We start from the raw sequence: 22471 nt of genomic DNA, 5'->3' as shown, positions 1-22471 counted from the left end.
CTATGCAAATGAAAAATACAAATCTTATTACCAATAAAGAGTGCTGAGAAACAATAAATTCAGTTGAAAAACAGTTTTCATGCTAGCGAGGTAATCTATGAGAATATTTTATCAGCATAAGAGATGTGATTACATGTTCAGGAAGAAAATGCCTACTACAAAAACATTTTAATTAGTGCTTTACTGTCCTAAATTCTTTTTTTAAATGACCAACTTTTCAGTGACTCTTTCTGAGTCCAAGTCAATCTGTTAGTAGCACCAAAAAGCAGATCTCAATTAAGCAGAGCAGCATTTGCACAGGATCACTCAGGCGGGAAAAATCCTGAAACACTTACCAGTTTAATAAACTGTACAGAGCAATGACAGCATCAAAAGGGAGGAAAAGCAAACTAGAAGTATAAGGTGACAAGTGAAAGGGGAAAAAAGCTGACAAAAAAAATAGTCATTAGAAATTCAATTTTAAAAGAACAAAAGATGATAAAAAGAAAAAAACCACCATCAGAAGTAAACGTGACTATGGTAAATAAAGCTTACTCCTTTCTTTAAAAACTTCAATAGAATAGTAATTTATATCTTAAAAGTACATGAAAAAAACACTACAGAAAATGTAATTAATAATTCATAGAACTATGTTTCAAAATAAACAAAATGAAATAAACTCGTTACCTTGATTTCTCTCTGTTCAACAGATTTTTCCCATATTTGTTGATCATATGCTCCAATCTATGAAAAGAAGACAACACTACATTAAATGATCACTGCTGGTACCCATCAAATAGGTCTAACTCTGCTTGAAATATAAGCAACTCAGTATTCATTCAGCACAGATTAGATTTAGCCCTATCTCAGACTTCTCAGATCAGTATCGTATTATTGCAGTGGTTCTCAAAGTATGATTTTGGGACCAGCAGTATTAGTGTCACCTTGGAACTTGTTAGAAATGCAAACTCTCAGGCTCCACTCCAGAGTTACTGAATCAGAAATACAGGAGTGAGGCCCCAAAACCTATGTTTTAAAAATCCCTCTTGAATAGAGAGGGAACAACAGGCACTGGGGCCTACTTGAGGGAGGAGGTTCAAAGGAGGGAGAGGTTAAGAAAAAAAAACAAAAAACTATCAGGTACTATGCTTAGTACCCAGGTGACGAAATAACCTCTATACCAAACCCTCAAGTCATGAGTTTACCTATATAACAAACCTGGACATGTATCCCTGAACCTAAAATAAAAATTTAAAAACTCTTTAAAATCCCTCTTGATGATTCTGATGTTGAAAACCACTACCCTAGGGAATCCTTAATTGTAAATAAACACAATTGCTACAGCTCTGTTACATTTGGGGAAAATCTTTCAAGTGATAAATTCTTTATGGCATTATTTTAAAGAAGAAAAGTACTAATATTCTATACAATTAAAATTTATAAACATGCAGACCACAATTACCACTTAAAGTTTAAACTGGAAAACAAAGTTGTGAAATGATTGAAGACACAGGAAAATAATTATGAAGCAGAATTTCTTACAGCTTCTATTTTTATTTATTCTTAGATGCTGGAAAGTTCTCTGAACTAAACCTTCAACAGGGCAGGATGACCAAATCATTCTTTATTGTTCCCATCCAAGTTATTTCCTATTAGCTCCTACTGTCTCCAGTTTCCACTTAATTCCCCATATCCAAAAGGACACTGAAATGGGTCAACACCATACAATTGTGACTAGGAATTTTCATTATTTGCATTAATTGAAAAGTAGAATCCTAACAAATTAAAAATATTTCAGATAACTACACTTAAGACACAAAATGACCAAAGATAGATAAAGATATTATAAGAAAATACAGGAAGAAAGAGTATTTTCTGACTCACAACATAATTTACCCTGAAGTCCTTTACTCTACCCATTATTTTTTAAATTTCAATTTCAAGAACTGAGAAATTGAGAACACCAGAATGGTTTAAACGTAGAGGTAGAATAAAATAACTTAAGTGACTCGATAAGAGCCTTTAATGTCTGTTATTCTCTCTTTTTTTTGAGATGAGTCTCGTTCTGTCACCCAGGCTGGAGTGCAGTGGCACGATCTCGGTTCACTGCAACCTCCGCCTCCTGGGTTCAAGCGATTCTCCTGCCTCAGCCTCCCGAGTAGCTGGGACTACAGGTGCGTGCCACCACACCCGGCTAACTTTTTCTATTTTTAGTAGAGACGGTATTTCACCGCGTTGGCCAGGATGGTCTCTATCTCCTGACCTCGTGATCCACCTGCCTCGGCCTCCCATAGTGCTGGGATTACAGGCGTGAGCCAACATGCCCGGCAAGTCACTCTTTTACATTATCTTGCTCATATTAATTCTTCTGGTCCTGTAAATCCTATTCTCTTTTTTACCACTTTCCTATGACTCTTTTATTTTAAAAATCATATTATGGCTGAGTGCAGAGTGGCTCTTGCCTGCAATCCCAGCACTTTGGGAGGCTGAGGTGAAGAGAATCGCTTGAGCCCAGGAGTTTGAGACCAATCTTGGCAATGTAGTAAGACCCATCTCTACAAAAAATTATAAAATTAGCTGGGTGTAGTGGCACATGCTTGTAGTCCTAGCTACTTAGGGGACTGAGGTGGGAGGATTGCTTGAGCCTGGGAGGTTGAGGCTGCAGTGAGCCATGATCATGCCACTGCAGCACTCCAGCCAGGGCAGCAGAGTATCCTATCTCAAACAAAAAACAAACAACAACAACAACAACAACAAAATCGTGTTATACCCCCAAAATTAAAATATTGTAACACCTAGACCAAACAACATACTTATATGTAACTAAAACTGCCGTGAGTCTCTATGAAGCAGGATTAAGAAACTCTAGGTAAACAACAACCAACTAGTTAGTCCTAATGGTAGAGCTGACCTGAGGTGACTAGTTGCCCCTCATCCTCTTAAATTCTAAATTCAATCAATCAATCATCTTCCTTAAAATCAAAAAAGGTAAGTATGGGAACATAGATTCCACATGAATAATTCTGCTCTAATTGAGTAATTCAGAATAACTGGGCTTATGCAAATAAAAAATTTATTTTTTAGGCCAGGTGCGGTAATTTGTGTTTTAGGCTGGGTACGGTGGCTCATGCCTGCAATCCTAGCACTCTGGGAGGCCGAGGCAGAACTGCTTGAGCCCAGGAGTTTAAGACAAGCCTGAGAAACATGGCAAAACCCCGTCTCTTCAAAAAACACAATAAATTAGCTGGGCATGGTAGTGCGCCCTTGTAGTCCCAGCTACTCAGGAGGCTGAGGTGGGAGGATCACTGGAGCCCAGGAGGTCGAGGCTGCAGTGGGCCATGATCATGCCACTGTACTCTGTCTGGGTGACAGAGTGAGACCCTGTCTCAAAAAAAAAAAAAAAAAAAAAAAAAAAAAAAAAAGTGTAACATTTCAATGCACTGCATACTTTTCAGTAAAATACTACTTAAAACTAATAAAGAATATGTACCAATATGTTTTAATAACTATTTCAGCAGTATTTTGTTTTCATATACAAAAGGGTGCCTAACTTGTCTACAAAAGAACTATTTTTATTTCTAGGTGACTCAAGAATGTGAATGTGTAGATATATGTCCTATAATCCTAAAATCAGGAAAAATAAAATAATCCTATTCAACAGACCAAATCAGAAATGCATGTCAATCTTTGGCATAACTAGGTTCAGTGTAACCCCAGCATGGTACTCAATAGGCCCCAGGCTTAGAAAGCTACAGAAAGCCTAAGAAACTCCACAGTGAGGCAGTAGGTAAAGTGGAAATGCTTCCTGAAAGCTGACATAGTTCATTGTAAACAGCAAAATGCAATCCTAAAGGTGGGTTGATAGACATTCCTATTAAAAAAGACACAGGATAAAATGGTTTGTTTTACTGGAAAGACACATTTATTCAAAGATTTGATAGGTGAGAGGAAGGGCACCTTTTACTATTAATAGAATATCTCATGGTGTCGGGGCGGGGTCTTAATTTTTTTAAGCTAGATAAATTTCATTTTCAATTACAGCAATTAAATGTCTGTAAGTGCAGGAATCAGTTCTCCTTTGCAGCAGACTTCTTTTGTTTTGGAAATACTACCAAATAGGCTAGGCACGGTGGCTCACGCCTGTAATCTCAGCACTTTGGGAGGCCAAGGCAGGCAGATCATGAGGTCAGGAGATGGAGACCATCCTAGTCANTTTTACTGGAAAGACACATTTATTCAAAGATTTGATAGGTGAGAGGAAGGGCACCTTTTACTATTAATAGAATATCTCATGGTGTCGGGGCGGGGTCTTAATTTTTTTAAGCTAGATAAATTTCATTTTCAATTACAGCAATTAAATGTCTGTAAGTGCAGGAATCAGTTCTCCTTTGCAGCAGACTTCTTTTGTTTTGGAAATACTGCCAAATAGGCTAGGCACGGTGGCTCACGCCTGTAATCTCAGCACTTTGGGAGGCCAAGGCAGGCAGATCATGAGGTCAGGAGATGGAGACCATCCTAGTCAACATGGTGAAACCCTGTCTCTACTAAAATACAAAAAAAAAAAAAAAAAAAAGCCAGGCGTGGTAGTGGAGACCTGTAGTCCCAGCTACTCAGGAGGCTGAGGCAGGGGAAACGCTTGAACCTGGAAGGTGGAGGTTGCAGTGAGCCAAGATCGCACCACTGCACTCCAGCCTAGTGACAGAGTCTCAAAAAAAAAAAAAAAAAAAATTCCACCAGAATGAACATTTTAGTTACTTAGGCAAACAGACTACTTTTTTGGAGAAAACTGTTAGGATGCTGGTTAACATAAATGCAGGTGGGATGCTGGTTAACCTAAATGCAGGTGTCTCAGAAGGAGATGTTCAGGGTTTTGCTTAATAATGTATATGCCTTTAACAAATTACCCTTACATATGAATTCAGACTGAATTATCTCTGAAATTGTTTGTTTCTTGGGATATGTGTGTAGTACACCAGAGGCCTCATTAAATCAGAGTGGTAGCCAGATGCTAGAAGTGAGAGTGAAGGGATTCTAAAGATCTCTTCTGGCCTTTAGTCTCACTTTATTCCCAGCTGGCAAGACAGTAAATCAGAATCCCTGTGACTAGAGTGAAGCTCTTCCCTGAATGAAACATAATTCTACTGTCAATCATTATAGGGCAAGAAAAGAAGTGACACTTAGGACTAGGAAAGAGAAGAACCACCTTCTCAAGACTTAGGGTCATGGATCAAGAATAATTTGCAGAGCTGTGCTACCAAAGTTAAAAAATAACAGGACAGGTTTTCCAACATTTTTATTTTACCTCTAACACACAAATATACCAAAATAGTTTCCAACATTTATATTTAACCCCTAACAGACATTCCTATTAACACACATTTCCACTTTACCTCTAAACACAAATAATGCACTTTCCCCTTCTGCTTTATATTTATTGTTACTGTATCCCTTTTATTTTATTTTTTTAATTTTTTGAGACAGGGTCTCATTCTGTTGCCCAGAGCAACTTGGCAGACTTGACTGAGTCACACAAGTTTGATAGGTGGTTTTTAACAAATTTCTTCTACATAAAATTAAATCGCAAGGCCAAGTTCAATTATAGTTCTCTGTGAAAGAAAACTCAGGAAGAAGATAACTACTTTTTTAAAATGGCATACAAAAGACTAAAAGAAGCTCAGTGGTAACGTTTGTCTAATGGTACAGTAATTTTAATAAGATGGTATGTCTTCAATTGAGAAATAAATACTATGTAATATTTGACTACTTCAACATTTTTGGTACCTCTTAACTGTTCTCTTTTCTTCTCCCTCCCCAATGCCTCTGGTGTTTGTGTGTTTAGAAAAGGGCCTATGCAACATAACCCATAGGTTCATAGAAAAGAGATTTCTTTAAAAGTGCCTAACATTCTAGGCCAGGTGCAGTGGCTCATGCCTGTAATCCCAGCACTTTGGGATGCCAAGGTGGGCGGATCACTTGAGGTCAGACGTTCAGATCAGCCTGGCCGACATGGTGAAACCCCATCTCTACTAAAAATACAAAAAATTAGCTGGGCATGGTGGCAGGCGCCTGCAACCCCAGCTACTCAGGAGGCTGAGGCAGGAGAATCACTTCAACCCGGGAGGCAGAGGTTGCGGTAAGCCAAGATCGCGCCATTGCACTCCAGCCTGGGCGACAAGATTGAAACTCTGTCTTAAAAAAAAAAGTACTTAACATTCTAAAAGGAAATATACTCAAATAATGTTTTGTTGATAGATACACAGAAATAGATATACCAAGGTAATTAATGTACAAGTAACAGTATAGATATCCAACCATATTCTTCATAAGTAATGATCTGTTTCAAAGAGGGAAAAACATTGTTCCATCACATAAGAGGAGACTCTGAAATCCTGATTTATATTCTGTAGCCAATAGTTTTGTACCTTGTGAGAATGTGAAGTCCTTTCTCTGGTGCTTGGCTATGGTAAGCAACTTTATCAATGCTCTTGTTATTACTCCCAGAGATGCCCTGAATACCTTAAGCCTCTGGTGCACTCATACCCAGAGCTGACCTACAGTCAGCTTTTCCATTCCTGGTCCCAGATGACCAAGCACTTTGTCATCTACAAACTCATCCTGTATCTTTGGCAACATGTCCTGCAGTCCTGTATCAATGCCTCACAATAACTCTTTCCTCTTAATGACAGCAAGGTCAATTAAAGATTTTCTTCCCACAAGCTTTAATTCCTAACTACTGTGACCATCACCATTCCTGAAAGAATGTCTAGCCAGTTACTACTTCCCTGAGAAGACTGAAGTCTTAAAATCCAAATATCATTTTCTGTCGTCTCTACTTCTAGTATGTTTTCTCATCTAAAGTTTGAGCCATTACAGAGGTCAAAACTGATTTAAAAAAAAAACAACAACAATAATTATGGAACAGCATCCTGAAAGAGTAAGAGGAATAAGATTCAAAAGAAAAAAAAGGAATTGAGATACTAGAATTTAGTAATATCAAACAGATGAAAATTCAACTAAATTAATATTCTTTAGATGCTTTCTGACCTACTGAAGACTGTTCTAACAGGAAAATTTCTAACAGGAAAATGAACACGTTAAACATGCTGTAAAAAGCTGAAATTAACACAACTAATATGCTATATTGAATACATGTAAATATATACAGCAGATATTTAGAAGGATACATGAAAATCATTAATAATGATTACCTCTGAGAAATACCAAAGACAATAGCACTTTTCCTTTCTGCCTTATATTCACTGTTACTGTATCACTTTTTTTTTTTTTTTTTTTTAAAGACAGGGTCTCACTCTGTCGCCCAAACTGGAGTGTAGTAGCATGATCTTGGCTCACTGCAACCTTGATCTCCCAGGCTCAATCAATCCTCCCACCTCAGCCTCCTGAGCACCTGGGACCACAGGTGCGCCCCACCTTGCTCAGCTAATTTTTTATGTTTTGTAGAGATGAGGGCTCCTTATGTTGCTCCTTATGTGAACTTGAACTCTTGGGCTTAAGTAATCCACCCACCTCAGCCTCCCAAAGTGCTGGGATTACAGGCGTGAGCCACTGCGTCCGGCCACTGTATCACTTCCTCCCCTGCCCCTCTCCACAATGGAGATGTACTACTTTTATAAACCAGGATTCTAACCCAGGTCTATTGGACTCTAAAGTAATTTGAACTAGTTATCTTAGAAACTAATATGTTCCACAGTAACTAGTTAAGTTACTATCACTGAATAGGAACTTTACAGAGAATCATCTACCTCCTCCTACCATTACTCTAATTTTATATATTTACAAGTCTCTACACACTGAGACAAACAAAATGAAATGGGAAAGGGGAAGAAGACGGAAAGGGGGAAATGGAGGAAGGGAAAACTGGGAGGGAAAGAAAAGGGTAAAGAAACGGGATGATTGGTAGGTAGAGAAAAAGACTGCCTTTGTCTACGTATCTGCCAAGGTCAGCTCTGGCTCCTATGAAAAAACTTTGTAATGAATATGATGGTATCAAAAATACAAATGTTAAAATCTAGATAATTAGATGGTGAAATGAGAAACATGTATCACTTAGGAATTTTAGAAAATAAGTATCTTTGAAAAACAATTTGAAAAGCTACTCTTAGGCTATCTAATTACCCCTAGGTTATCACATTCAGAACAGCAGTGGCTCAGGTATCAAGAGGCCAAAGAAAAGGTGTCTTGCTTCAAAAAGGTAGTTATCAATAGTTTAATTAGATTAAGTGCTTAGATAAAAGATTAATAATTCACAAATAAAAATAAGCAAGGCAAAAGGAGACCCAGATTTGCAAACATATTTAAAGCACCTAGTTTCCTTAACTAATGAACAGATATATCATAATACTGTATGTCAAAGCCCTAATTTTTCCTGCCACCATGTTTAGTTTCTTTTTTCTGAATCTCATTTAAGAAATTCTGAAAAGCAAGCTATTAATTCTCACAAACACTAAATGCCATACAAAAAGAAAACAGAGCCCCAATTTCTTCCTAGATGAACTCCATGCAACAAACATCAGAGGCCAATCATGTGCCAGGATAAATGTTGTCTATTACAAGGGTGAACCAGCGCCCCCAGCCAACATTCCATATTTTAATGGTGATTTAATAGCTGTACAACCAAAGGTAATCTTTTGAGTCTTTTTATAAAAATAAATGTTATCAGTCAGAAAATACACTTTGTCAACTCAGGAATGGAACATCAAATACCGTAAGTTCTCACTTATAAGTGGGAGCTAAGTTATGAGTAGTACACAAAGGCACTGAGAGTGAAATGAAGAAAGCCAAAACAGGGGTGTGCAGATAAAAGTCTTTTTCCTAATTAATTGCCGATGTAATACTTTTGATAACTGCTTACAGTTTACAGACGAAAATGGAGCTGTCAACAAAATCATTTTGTGGACAAGATCACATGTGCCAAGATACCTAAAATATATGGTTTGCATTGCCATAATTGTCTACCTATAAATTTGATAAAAAAGAGAAAACTGAGAGGGCTAAGTGATATAACAAAGTTAAGTTACTGAACAAAACAGTGGATGTGAGAATAAAACACTAATCACCAATGAAAGAAAATTATCTATAATCCCCAAAATTATGTTTTCATGATGAACATTCGACAATTATTCTCAGTACTTCTGTTCATATTACAAAAAATAAAGAAGAGACATCTGGGCCACTTAAAATCATTAGAATGATGAATAACCTTCAGACAAATCTTATCCAGAAATAGTAAAAAATAATTATTTTGACATTAAGACTTTTAATTCGGAAGTAAAGTTCTCAAATAGGTTCTCCTTTGGGTATCAAATAGGTTTTCACTGTTTTTTGGCTCACAACTACTACTTCTCAAACAAATTTGTCTCCTGAACCACCTAGAAATCTCTCTGAATCCTGAAACTGCTCCTAATAGGCCTTATTTCTAACCTACTATTCTCACTACTACTCAATTTATGTACTACCCTATTCTTTTTTTTTTTACAACATCCTATTTTAATCTACATATTGTTCAGTGTTTCTAGTTGTCCATTACACAGATGTGCAATGGACAATTACACACACATACACACACACCCCTAAAGAAGTTTGTATACGTCAGACACTCAGGTGACTTTAATGATGAGGATCAAATGAGGAAGATGAATCATTTAATTACACAATATAAGCTATGATGATAATAATGTCACACAGAAAGCTGTGGTCTCAGAAAATGTCCAAAGCTAGCAACTCTTTCAAATGCATAACAACTACCAAATTATTTTACCAAATCTCTAACTTTCCTGAATCAATCTTTTTTAAAAATTCTAAAAGCATAATGAGAGGCCAAACCACAGAAGATCTTTAACCCAATCATTAAAAATATTGCCTTATAATTCTAGAGTTATTTCAGGAAGACCTTAAATGGGTAAGTATTCAAATTTAAGATATCCTAATTGGGAAAAGAAGTCTAAACCATGGAATAAATATTATTGACTATAAGCAAAGAGTTTGCTTTGCAACCACTTGCAAATCTCTTTGCTTTAACCAATCATTTATTTATTTTTCTATCAATCATTATCGGAATATAATAAAAAAAAGAGTGTTACAAAAAAAGTAAAGCTACTTGAGTAGAAGGCAAATTTAAAAATAAATAATTTTTTTTTTAAGATTTGAAATCTTTTGGTTGGGGGACAATGTGACTTTTCAAGGAAGAAAACAGATTTCTAGAATTCTGTCAATTTATATATTTATCTAGCCATTTGGATCAAAACACCAAACACATTCTTATCTGCAGATACTAAAATCTAGGTAGTTATCAAAGATTGCATTCATTATCAGTAATTAAAGCTAAAGCTACTTAAAATATTCCCAACATCATCTAAAACGACACCATTCTCTGCATTAATCCCCAAAAAAGGAGACTACAGACCACATACCTATAACCAAATCACGAATCCTGATCAATCTCCTATTGCCAAGGAAAACCAGTTAATGACATAGTAAAACACTGACTCAAGTTTAGAAAAACGTCTTGAAGGTATTCTTTATTTCAATGAAGAGAAATGATTATGGTAGAATCTACCTCTCAGAAGTTATAAATCTAAAGAAAAAAATATTCACAGAGTCGTAATTCAAAGCAGAATCAAGTAAGTACTGTTGCATACCACTGAAAGATGGTCTGAAAGGACCAATATTTGTAAGATAAAATGTACAAGAATAGGAAACTCACTGGATATGGATGCACGAGAAAGAAATAAAGACGACAGTTTCTGGCTTAAGTACCTGGGACTGCACTGCTACTATTAACCATGACATCCTGGAATAAAAGCAGGTTTGAAAAAAGGCCATTTGGCCAGGTACAGTGGCTCACACCTATAATCCCAGCACTTTGGGAGGCTGAGGTGGGCAGGGTTTGAGTCTAGGAGTTCAAGACCAACCTGGGCAACATGGCGAAAGCCTGTCTCTACAAAAAAAGAAAAAAGAAGTAAAAAAAACAAAAAAAAAACCCACCATTGGAGCCTAAGACAGCCAAGAATTATGGCTAGAGATCAGCAGAGTTGGGAAGGTACAAAATCTGGACCTCAGCAGCATAAATTGGGTGTTTGGATGTTATCTGGTCAATTCGATCGCCTAAGGAAATTGAATATATTATGGAGACCAAGAACAAAATATTAAGAAGGATAAACATATATATGGAGGGGAGAAGAATCAAAAGCAGGTAATGAGACTTACAAAAATTGGATAGGTAGGAAGAGGACTAGGACAATATACTAATAAAAGCTAAACAAGGAAAGAGTTTCAAGAAAGAAGGTAAAGCAAGGAGGGCTAAAAATACTGAAATATTTTGAAGTGGTCATGGCAGTTAAATACGTTAATGTCAGTAAACTTAATCTCGTTTAAACAGTAGGCAGTCATTAGATGAGATTTGGAAGTTGGGGAGTTTGGGGAATGGGGACAATAAAAAAGGTAAAAAACAACCACTTGGAGAGACAGAATATATTGTCCACTAGAGACAGTGATTGGAGGGATACCAGATACAGCATATGCAGCCGAGTTGGTATTAGAAGCAGTCAAGTAGGTTATGTTTGTATTTTTCCTTTTACCACCAAGGTTCAAAAGTCCAGGATCAGGAGTAGAATTTAAATATCCACACATACTCTACCACCAAACACCTACAGTATGCCAGGCATGATACTATGCACTTGCAAGTTTCCTCATTTAATCTTTATAGCTTCCTTTCTCTTTTCCCTCTGCTTCTCCTGAACAATTCAGCACTAAAGCCATTAGATGGGGCAGAACCATGGGGGCCTAAAGCAGGGTGCCAGAGCTACAGTGGAGAGAGCCTGATGCATGGGTGTAGCAAAGCATGGGGTATCAATCCAACTGGGATGTGAAGGAGGACTTTGTGGGGGTGAGGAGAGTCAGAGCCTAAGCAGAGCAAGAAGGATGACCACATGTCGGGGTGACCCAGCACAGGGTACAGAAGCTCAAGCAGGGTAAGGAGGACATCCACTTATAAGATATCTTGGTGTGAGGTGTTGGAGCCCAAGAAAAACAAAGAAGGTCTAGAATAAAGATCTTGAGAGAGATGAAGAGGGTATCTACATACAGGATGGGATGGCAGCTAAGATGGGAGAATGATTTTATATGTGGGGACTGATATCTCAAGAGCCTGAGAATGTTCCTATTTACTGAGTTACTGAGAAATCTCTATCTCTAAAATGCTCCTAAAGAAATAAAAGATTAGTCTGACAACTTCCGAAGCTATTTGTAAATAAGAAAATGGCTTAATAAATACATTATGGCATACTCAGAGAATAAAATGTTATGGTCATAAAATTATGTTTTTAAAGGATATTTAGTAATGTGAGAACATACTTTTGGTAATGTTACATGAAAACAGGAAAATAAAAAATACAATGTTAATATTGTTGGGGAAAAGTCACAATGTCAACAGTAGAGCAACTGTGTGATTTTAACTTTTATTATACTTAACCTGCATTTTCCACTTTTCCTATGATAAATATGTATCACTTTAATATTTATAATAAAAACCAGTATTTTACAAATCAAGAGGAAAAGGGAGCTAATACCCTCAACTAACAATCAAGTGTTAGGTGTTAGTCTAGATGCTTTTGTATACATTTCTCATGGAAAAGTACTGTGAGTAGAAGGGGGCAAGTTATTAAGAAAGCAACTGCCACTGCTCAAAATCAATTTATGAAAATAAATTTGGTTTTTCCTATAAGATACATAAGAGAAACTTTCAGCTAAAGAGATATTTTAACAACAAAACCATCAGAAATTTTAGTAGTATAAAAGGGCAGATAGATGATAAACAATTGACTATGTCAATTATCCATCCATTTTTGAACATCAGGGAAAAAAATGAGTTAAAGAGCCAAAATGCGAAAATGTGCCAATTACCCAGGAAAACAAAATCATTCCATCTGTGTGACAGAAGAGTAACTTAAATTGCATTAGGTGGTGGTGGAAATAATTCAATTGGTTCATACAGGAAAGGGAGGGAATGGAAGAAAGGGAGCTCAGCAAACAGCTTTGTGGTAGAGCTGGGAGAATTCCAAGTTCTGGAAGAAGCCAAGGAGAGAAGGTCATCATGAGTTCTTTTGGCCTCTGCAGCCATGAGGGGTTGGCCATATGAGAAGCAGCAGCAGCAGCCATGGACCGTCTCATCTGACTCCTCCCCAACTATTGTCCTTCAGTCCTCAAAAAATATTAAAAAGATTAGCCCTCAACGCTAGTAACACTATGATTACAGTAGAATCTGCTTCTAAGAAGTTATAAATACAAGGAAAAAATATTCAAAAAGTCAAATTCAAAGCAGAATCAAGTAAGTACTATTGCATGCCACTGAGAGATGGTCTGAAAGGACCAATGTCTGTAAGACAAAATGTACAAGAATAGGAAACTCACTGGATATGGATGCATGAGAAAGAAATAAAGATGACAGTTTCTGGCTTAAGTACCTGGGACTGCATTGCTACTATGAACCACAGCATCATAGAATAAAAGCAGGTTTGAAAAAAGGCCGTTTGGCCAGGTGAACTAGATAGATCCACCTACCTAGTTAGATATATCTAGATACAGTGTCACTTCAGGGGTCCCTCAATAACCGTCAAATGCCAAGCCACCCTTTTTAATACTTAAAGAACTAAATCTTTAATTTAGAGATTAAAAACACATCTAGTTGATTCAATACCCATCTCTCATTATACTTACGTAAAATCAGTAAATCAATCACTGAAACTGCTTTGCAAAATTATGACAGTAGGAGAAATCTGACATAGTTGACTCCATCTTGCTTCTAACCTCCAAGCTGTGCTTGTTCATTCCTGGGAGCAACCAAGCTAACTTTGGGAGGAATTTAGTTTATAGTTTAAAGGAAGGATGATAATAGCCCTTCCCAAAACTACCCCCTCCTTTGAAACCACCTTTGTGAAACTAACAAATTAGCCACGAGACTAGAAATTATGGCCCCGGAGTCATGTAGCCAGAGGTCACAAGATTCATAACCTCCCCAGTTGCTCCTACAGATAACATCACTATTGTAAAACCTAAGATTGGTGTTTGAGGTATTTTTTGGACCCTGCATTCTGATGGACCAGCTGGCGCCACCCAGACCCATAAAATGGCTCAACTGGTCTTGTAATCCCAACCAGGGACTGACAGTGCAAGAAGACAGCTTTAACAACCTATGATTTCATCCCTGATCCAACCAATCAGCATTTCCTATTCCCTAGCCCACTGCTTGCCAAATTATCCTAAAAAATCCAAAAAATAAAAACAAAAACAAAACAAAACCCAGTCTTCAAAATTTCACAGACCAATTTGAATAATAATAAACTCTCTTTTCTGCTTGCCTGGCCCTGCGATTTTTCAACTCTTGGCTGCAAAAACCTGCTGTTCTCAGTGCCTTGGTTTTTCCGGGCAGTAGGCAAGATGAATTAATTGGGCAACTACGTCACTAAGCGTAAAGTACTGAAGTCTTGCTATACTCTGACAGAGACTCCCAACCTCCACGTCTGTGTTATTTTATTCTGCACATCCCCTTCCCCCAACAGTGACCCAAAGCCAGACACACAACTCAAGTGGAGCCAGACTTTCCATTCCAGACATCACATGAGTAGGAGAAACAGAGACAGACAGCTAATACAGAGGAATAAAATTAACATTAACTACAGATCCCAAGAGAGAAGTTTCTAGAAATTCTGCTGCTAAGGGGCCCTACACAGCCTTGGTTTCCTTTCCTTCCCACGTCTTAGCTGGCTGATGTTGGCACAGTTTACACATGTGATGAAAAGTAGAAGCAGAACACCGTGGTGTTTTTTCCTGGCCCAAGTTTAATGAGAACATTGCTGTTAATGCATGCAAACCAATACCATTCTGCATAATTTATGAAGACTGTTTATTTTCCAACTTTCTGGTACATGGCAGTACATTCTGAGTGGATTTATTTATCAAGCGACTATGTGATTAATAACCTTTCCCAAAAAGTAATTTTAGCAAAGATAATTTAACCTCTGCTTTCAACCTTGGATGATGAATTGTGAAGACCCTGCTAGTGAGGAAAGAAAAGATCATCATTGGCTGGGCGTAGTGGCTCACACCTGTAATCCCAGCACTTTGGGAGGCCGAGAGGGGGGACCACGAGGTCAGGAGTTCAAGACCAGCCTGACCAACAAGTGAAACCCTGTCTCTACTGAGAATACAAAAATTAGCTGGGCATGGTGGCACAGTGCAACTACGCAGGAGGCTGAGGCAGAAGAATCGTTTGAACCTAGGAGGTGGAGGTTGCAGTGAGCGAAGACTGTGTCACTGCACTCCAGCCTGGGCAACAGAGCGAGACTGTCTCAAAAAAAAAAAAAAGAAAAGAAAAGAAAAGAAAAGAAAAGATCATTACTGACTTCTATTAATCATGGGAAAATAATTCAAATATATCTTATTTAAATCAAACAGAGGGTGAAAATACTTAAGGGTAAATATCCAAGTTCTATTTAACAAACCTATAACAATAATTCCCAAGTGTTAAAGCTTTTAGAGCCAAATCCATAAAATTTAACATTACTCAATTCATAATTATTTGGAATTTTTGATAAGTGTTATTTGAATTATTATAGAATGGAAATCATTGAAAATTATTTAAAATAAATTATTAAATTATGCAGTGGTGCAATCACAGTGATCCTCCCATCTCAGCCTCCTGAGTAGCTGCGACTGCAGGCGTGTACTACCATGCCTGGATAATTTACTTTATTTTATTTATTTATTTATTTATTTATTTATTTATTTATTTAGTAGAGACAGGGTCTCACTTTGTTGCCCAGGTTGGTCTTGAACTCCTGGGCACAAGTGATCCTCCCTCTTTGTCCTCCCAAAGTGCTGGGATTACAGATGTAAGCCACTAAGCCCAGCTGACTTTTTTAGCTTCTAAATCAAAGAAACACAGTGAAAGATGGGATATAAACATTATCTTCATTTTACCACTAACAACAGTGTTGCTCTTATTTTACATATGAAACTTAAAAGAGAAAAAAACTCCAGAAGACATGAACTTCATCTTCCCACCTAATCTAAGACATTAATCAACACTGGTTCTAATTTTCTTGGCCACAGATGCATTTATAAAAATTGAATTTACTCAGTTAAATAACACTGACCAAAATCAACCTAGTCAGTAAATGTACAAGACTTCTAATAGAATAAAAACACTTAAGTTAAAGTGATAGTTGTATTAATAATCAGTAACTGCTGCTACCACTTATTGAGCATTTGCTGGTCCTTGATGGCAGTCCAGGCAGGGAATGAGACACAGACAACACATTTAATGCCACTTCTCTCAACCACCTAAGAACCCAAAGCCAGGTAAGAAAAAAGTAAAAGAAATAGGGGAGATTTGGTTGTTCAGTGGGGAGTGAAATCACTGTTAAGTAAAGAGTGCAGATACTATGGCCCAGACCAACTAGATCTGAATTCTGGCTCAAGCACACAGGCACTGTGTGACCTTAAGAAAACTACTAGACTTCTCTAAACTGTAATGGCCTCGGTTATAAAATCAGGATAATGGCAGTAATATGTATTTAATAGGGTTTTTGTGATGATGAAATGTATGTAAAGTACTTTCAGACATTGTGTGGCACACACGAAGTGTTCAATAAATATTACCTTTTATTGGCTTGGCATGGTTTCTCATGCCTGTAATCCCAGCACTTTGGGAGGCCGAGGCAGGTGGATCATGAGGTCAGGAGATCAAGACCATCCTGGCTAATGTGCTGATAATGTGCTGAAGCCCTGTCTCTACTAAAAATACAAAAAATTAGCCAAGCATGGTGGTGGGCGCCTGTAATCCCAACTACTCGGGAGGCTGAGGCAGGAGAATGGCGTGAACCCAGGAGGCGGAGCTTGCAGTAAGCCAAGATGGTGCCACTGCACTCCAGCCTGGGCAACAGAGTAAGACTCCGTCTCAAAAAATAAATAAATGAAATAAATAAATAAATAAATAAATAAACATTACCTGTTGTTATTAGCCAACAAATATAACAACCATGATATAGGAGGCTCTGGGCCAACTACTTTACTTAAACAATGTTGTTTAATCCTTATAACAATCCTGGAAGTAGACAGAGTTATTCCAATTTTAAAGAAGATGGCTGTTTTCTTTAAAACACATACACACACACAGGAATAGATTTTTTTTTTAAATTAAACTATTTTTTTTAAAACCTAGGAATAAATCTAACCAAGGAGGTGAAAGATCTATATAGGAAAACTACAAAACACTGATGAAAGAAATCAGAGGTCACAAAAAAATGAAGACATCCCACACTCATGGACTAGGAGAATATTGTAAAAATGACCATCCTACCAAAGATAATCTACAGAGTCAACGCAACCCCTACACAGAAACAGAAAAAAGCAACCCTACAATTCATACGGCACCACATAATATCAGAAAAAGAATAGCCAAAGTGACTGGAAGCAAAAAGAACAAAGCTGAAGGCAGCACACCACCTGATTTCAAAATATATTACAAACCTATAGTAACCAAAAGACCATGGGCCTGGCATAAAATAGACACAGAGACCAATGGAACAGAATAGAGAACTCTGAAATAAATCCACATACTTATAACCATCTTATTTTTGACAAAGGCACCAAGAACATTCATTGGGGAAAAGACAGTCTCTTCAATAAATGGTGCTGGGAAAACTGATATCCATATACAGAAGAATGAAACTAGACCCCTCTATTTTACCACATATGTAATGGTTAATACTGAGTGTCAACTTGACTGGACTGAAGGATACAAAGTATTGATCCTGGGTGTGTCTATGAGGGTGTTGCCAAAGGAGATTAACATTTGAGTCAGCGGGCTGGGAAAGGCTGACCCACCTTTAATCTGGGTGGGCACAATCTAATCAGCTGCCAGTCTGGCTAGAATATAAGCAGGCAGAAAAACATGAATAGAGAGACTGGCCTAGCTTCCCAGCCTATATCTTTCTCCCGTGCCAGATGCTTCCTGCCCTTGAACAGCAGATTCCAAGTTCTTCAGTTTTGGAACTCAGGCAGGTTCTCCTTGCTCCTCAGCTTGCAGACAGCCTATTGTGAGACCTTGTAATCATGTGAGTTAATACTTAATAAACTCCCCTTTATATATATAGTTATTCCATTAGTTCTGCCCCTCTAGAGAACTTTGACTAACAGATTTTGGTACCAGGAGTGGTTCTAGAGGAACAGAATATTAAGGATGGAGTTCTGTTGTTGGTTTTGGGGTTTCTGGAGTTGGCTGCTTAATATGATTAGACCCAAAAATGCTAAGGACTCTACTTCTAATAGTATGGAGAACACTGTTAGTCCTTGGCGTGATGTTTGTTTGGAGAGTTACGCAAAATAAATGCATTTGACACTTCTGATTCATCACTTGTGAGAGGCAAGGAGTTTAGTGACTCAACACAATACCTTTGACCATATGTGGAGAACCAAGGAACATAATGAAACTGGTTGGTTGCTCCTAAGTTCAGTGGACAAAGTGATGAAAGAAAATTATGAACTCAGGGATTCTATCTCCTGGCTTCAGAAGCAGATACTGAGCCTCAAATCTGCTAAGACTGCCCTGGGTGAGAATCTTATCTCCTCTACAGAAATAGCTGAAATTGTGGAAAACCAGACACAAGTTCTTATCACGCAAGTGGCTGACCTTCAACGAAAGCTGCATGCACAGCATCACCAGGTGTCTACTGTTAAAGTGAGTGCTTTGATGGAAAAGAATGCAACCCTGAAACGTGGAATGGGGACACGTGGGAGTACCCTGATGAGGCAGGACACTGAGTTTGTAAATTCTGATGAACCTTTTTTTGCCAGAAGAAACAGCTTCCCCATCCCCAGTAGCGGCAATATCCCCTCCCCGACCCATGCTGCCATTAGCCTTTCCACCTTTGTCTGAAGAGATAAACCTTGTGCTGCCTGAGGCAACAGTGATGACCTCCCCTGAGGCAGCTGTGAGGCAAGATAACATTGATTCTCCTCAGGTGCCACCACTCAAACCCCTGTTTGCTTCTAGAGGCATAACTAAAGTCCCAGCGGGCCCCTAGAGATGGGGTTGAGAGTGTGACCCATGAGGACATGCGCTACACTCAAAAAGATCTGCTTGAGTTTTCTAATTTATATAAATAGAAATCTGCAGAACAGGCATGTGAATGGATATTAAGGGTGTGGGATAATGATGGAAGGAACAAAGACTTGGATCAGGCTGAATTTATGGATTTGGGCTCACTAAATAGGGACTCTGCATTTAACGCTGCAGCTCCAGGAGTTAAAAAAGGTTCTAGGCCGGGCGTGGTAGCTCACGCCTGTAATCCCAGCACTTTGGGAGCCCGAGGTGGGGGGATCACAAGGTCAGGAGATCGAGACCATCTTGGCCAACATAGTGAAACCCCGTCTCTACTAAAATTAGCCAGGCGTGGTGGCACATGCCTGTAATCCCAGCTACTTGGAGGCTGAGGCAGGGGACTCGCTTGAACCCGGGAGGTGGAGGTTGCAGTAAGCTGAGATCACACCACTGCACTCCAGCCTAGTGACAGAGCAAGACTCTGTCTCAAAAAAAAAAAAAGGTTCTAATAGCTTATTTGCTTGTTTTGCTGAGATATGGATTAAAAGATGGCCCACTCTGAGTGAGCTGGAAATGTCTGATCTCCCTTGGTTTAATGTAGAGGAAAGGATCTAAAGGTTTAGGGAGATTGGGCTAGTGGAGTGAATTAGTCACTTTAGACCTACTGACCTCCCCAGCTGGGAGGGTCCAGAAGAGGTACCCTTGACCAATGCCTTGTGAAACAGATTTGTGAGGGCAGCACCTGCATCTCTGAAGAGCCCTGTAATTGCTCTTCTGGGTACGTCAGATCTAACAGTGGGAAGTGCAGTCTCTCAACTACAAAATTTAAATTACAATGGGAATAACTGGATCCCAGGTGGCAGGGGCCAAGTGGCAGCAATCAACCCTCAAAGGCAAGGTGGGTGTGGCTACCATAATGGACAGCAGAGACAAAGTGGCAATCAGAAATGTCTGACTCATGTAGAGCTCTGGCATTGGCTAATCAATCAGTGTTCCTAGAAGTAAAACTGATAGGAAGCCTACTTCATTTCTGCTTAATTTATACAAGCAGAAAACTTCTAGGTCAAATGGACAAAAGACTAATTTGAATTATAAAAACAGAGAATCATGGCCCCTCAACCAATTTCCAGACTTGAGCTGTTTTTACAGACCCAGAACCCCTTGAATGAAGGGGAGGCCGGGTCCCCTTAAGGAAGGGCCCCATTACACTACCGATAATTTATGCAGTGAATCTTTCTCCCATCCTTCCGCAAGGAGACCTCTGGCCTTTTACCAGGGTAACTGTTCACTAGGGAAAGGGAAATGATCAGACATTTCAGGGACTACTGGACCCTGGCTCTGAGTTGACACTGATTCTAGGGGACCCAAAATGTCATTGTTAAGGTAGGGACTTAAGGTGGTTGGGTAATTAATGGAGTTTTGGCTCAGATCTGACTTACGGTGGGTCCAGTGGGTCCATGGACTCATCCCTATGGTCATTTCTCCAGTACCAGAATGCATAATTGGCACAGACATACTTAGCAGCTGGCAGAACCCCCACAATGGCTCCCTGACCAGGTGGGTGAGGGTTATTGTGGTGGGAAAGGCCAAATGGAAGCCATTAGAGCTGCCTCTACCTAGAAAAACAGTAATCAAAACCAGTATCGCATCCCTAGAGGGAAACTGCGCAGATTAGTGCCACCATCAAGGACTTGAAAGACAAAGGGGTGGTGATTCCCACCACATTCCCATTCAACTCTTCCATTTGGCTTGTGCAGAAGACAGACGGATGTTGGAGAATGTCAGTGGATTACCATGAGCTTAACCAAGTGGTAACTCCAACTGCAGCTGCTGTAGCAGATGTGGTTTCATTGCTTGAGTAAATTAACTCATCTCCTGGTACCTGGTATGCAGCCATGGACTTGGCAAATGCCTTTTTCTCCATTCCTGTCCATAAGGCCCACCAGAAGCAATCTGCCTTCAGCTGGCAAGGCCAGCAAGCAATTTTTTGTCCTACCTCAGGGGTATATCAACTCCCCAGCTTTGTGTCATAATCTTATTCGGAGAGACCTTGATCACTTTGTGCTTCCGCAAGATACCACACTGGTCCATTATATTGATGACATTATGCCGATTGGACTCAGTGAGCAAGAAGTAGCAAACACACTGGACTTATTGGTAAGACATTTGTGTGCCAGAGGATGGGAAATAAATCCGACTAAATACAGGGACCTTCCATCTCAGAAAAATTTCTAGGGGTCCAGTGGTGTGGGACCTGTTGAGATATTTCTTCTAAGGTGAAGGTAAGTTGCTGCATTTGGCCCCTCCTACAACCAAGAAAGAGGCCCATCGCCTAGTGGGCCTATTTGGAATTTGGAGGCAACACATTCCTCATGTGAGTGTGCTACTCCAGCCCATTTATCACATGACCTGAACGGCTGCCAGTTTTGAGTGGGGTCCTGAACAGGAAAAGGCTCTGAATCAGGTCCAGGCTGCTGTGCAAGCTGCTCTGCCACCTGGGCCATATGACCCAGCCAATCCAATGATGTGATTGGCAGGTGTGAATGGCAGATAGGGATGCTGTTTGGAGCCTTTGGCAGGTCCCCATAGGTGAATTACAGTGGAGACAAGACCCTGCCATCTTCTGCAGGTAACTACTCTCTTTTTGAGAGAAAGCTCTTGGTCTGTTACTGGGCTTTGGTAAAAACTGTACATTTGACTACCGGTCATCAAGTCACCATGCAACCTGAACTGCCTATTGTGAAATGGGTGCTTTCTAACCCATCTAGCTATAACATGGGTCATGCACAGCAGCATTCCATCATCAAATGGAAGTGGTATATACGTGATTGGGCTCAAACAGGTCCTGAATGCACAGTAAGTTACATGAGGAAGTGCCTCAAATGCCCACGGTCTCCACTCCTGCCAGCCTGCCTTCTCTCCCTCAGCCTGCAGCGATGGCCTCATGGGGAGTTCCCTATGATCAGCCGACAGAGAAAGAGAAGACTAGGGCCTGGTTCACAGATAGTTTCCCAGTGGGCAGAACTTCTAGCAGTGTACCTGGGGTTGTGAACTTTGCATGGAAGGAGAAATGGCCAGGTGCAATTATATACTGATTCATGGGCTGTGACAAATGGTTTGGCTGGATGGTCAGGGACTTGGAAGAAGCATGATTGGAAAACTGGTGACAAAGAAATCTGGGGAAGAGGTATGTAGATGGACCTCTCTGAGTGGTCAAAAACTGTGAAGGTATTTGTATCCCATGTGAGTGCTTACCAGTGGGTGACCTCAGCAGAGCAGGATTTTAACAATCAAGTGGACAGGATGATACCACTCAGCCTCTTTCCCCAGCCACCCCTGTCATTGCCCAATGGGCCCATGAACAAAGTGGCA

The 22471-nt window shown here is 39.3% G+C and overlaps 1 protein-coding gene across 1 annotated transcript in view; it reads right to left on the bottom strand.

Moving 5' to 3' along the window:
- Positions 1 to 22471, bottom strand: part of PHTF2 (putative homeodomain transcription factor 2) — a 167935-nt gene that overhangs the window by 68797 nt on the left and 76667 nt on the right. The window contains exons 3-4 of the mRNA XM_017880436.1: positions 667 to 723; positions 336 to 347 (exon numbers count right to left, since the gene is read on the bottom strand). Of these exons, the coding sequence (XP_017735925.1) occupies positions 336 to 347; positions 667 to 723 (69 nt within the window). The remainder of the gene's footprint in view (positions 1 to 335; positions 348 to 666; positions 724 to 22471) is intronic.

This window comes from Rhinopithecus bieti, unplaced genomic scaffold (assembly GCF_001698545.2).
Source record: "Rhinopithecus bieti isolate Rb0 unplaced genomic scaffold, ASM169854v2 scaffold_11291, whole genome shotgun sequence".
In the NCBI taxonomy this organism is placed as follows: Eukaryota; Metazoa; Chordata; class Mammalia; order Primates; family Cercopithecidae; genus Rhinopithecus; species Rhinopithecus bieti.
Note: the sequence above shows the minus strand (reverse complement) of the source record. Positions and strands in the feature narration are given on the sequence as shown.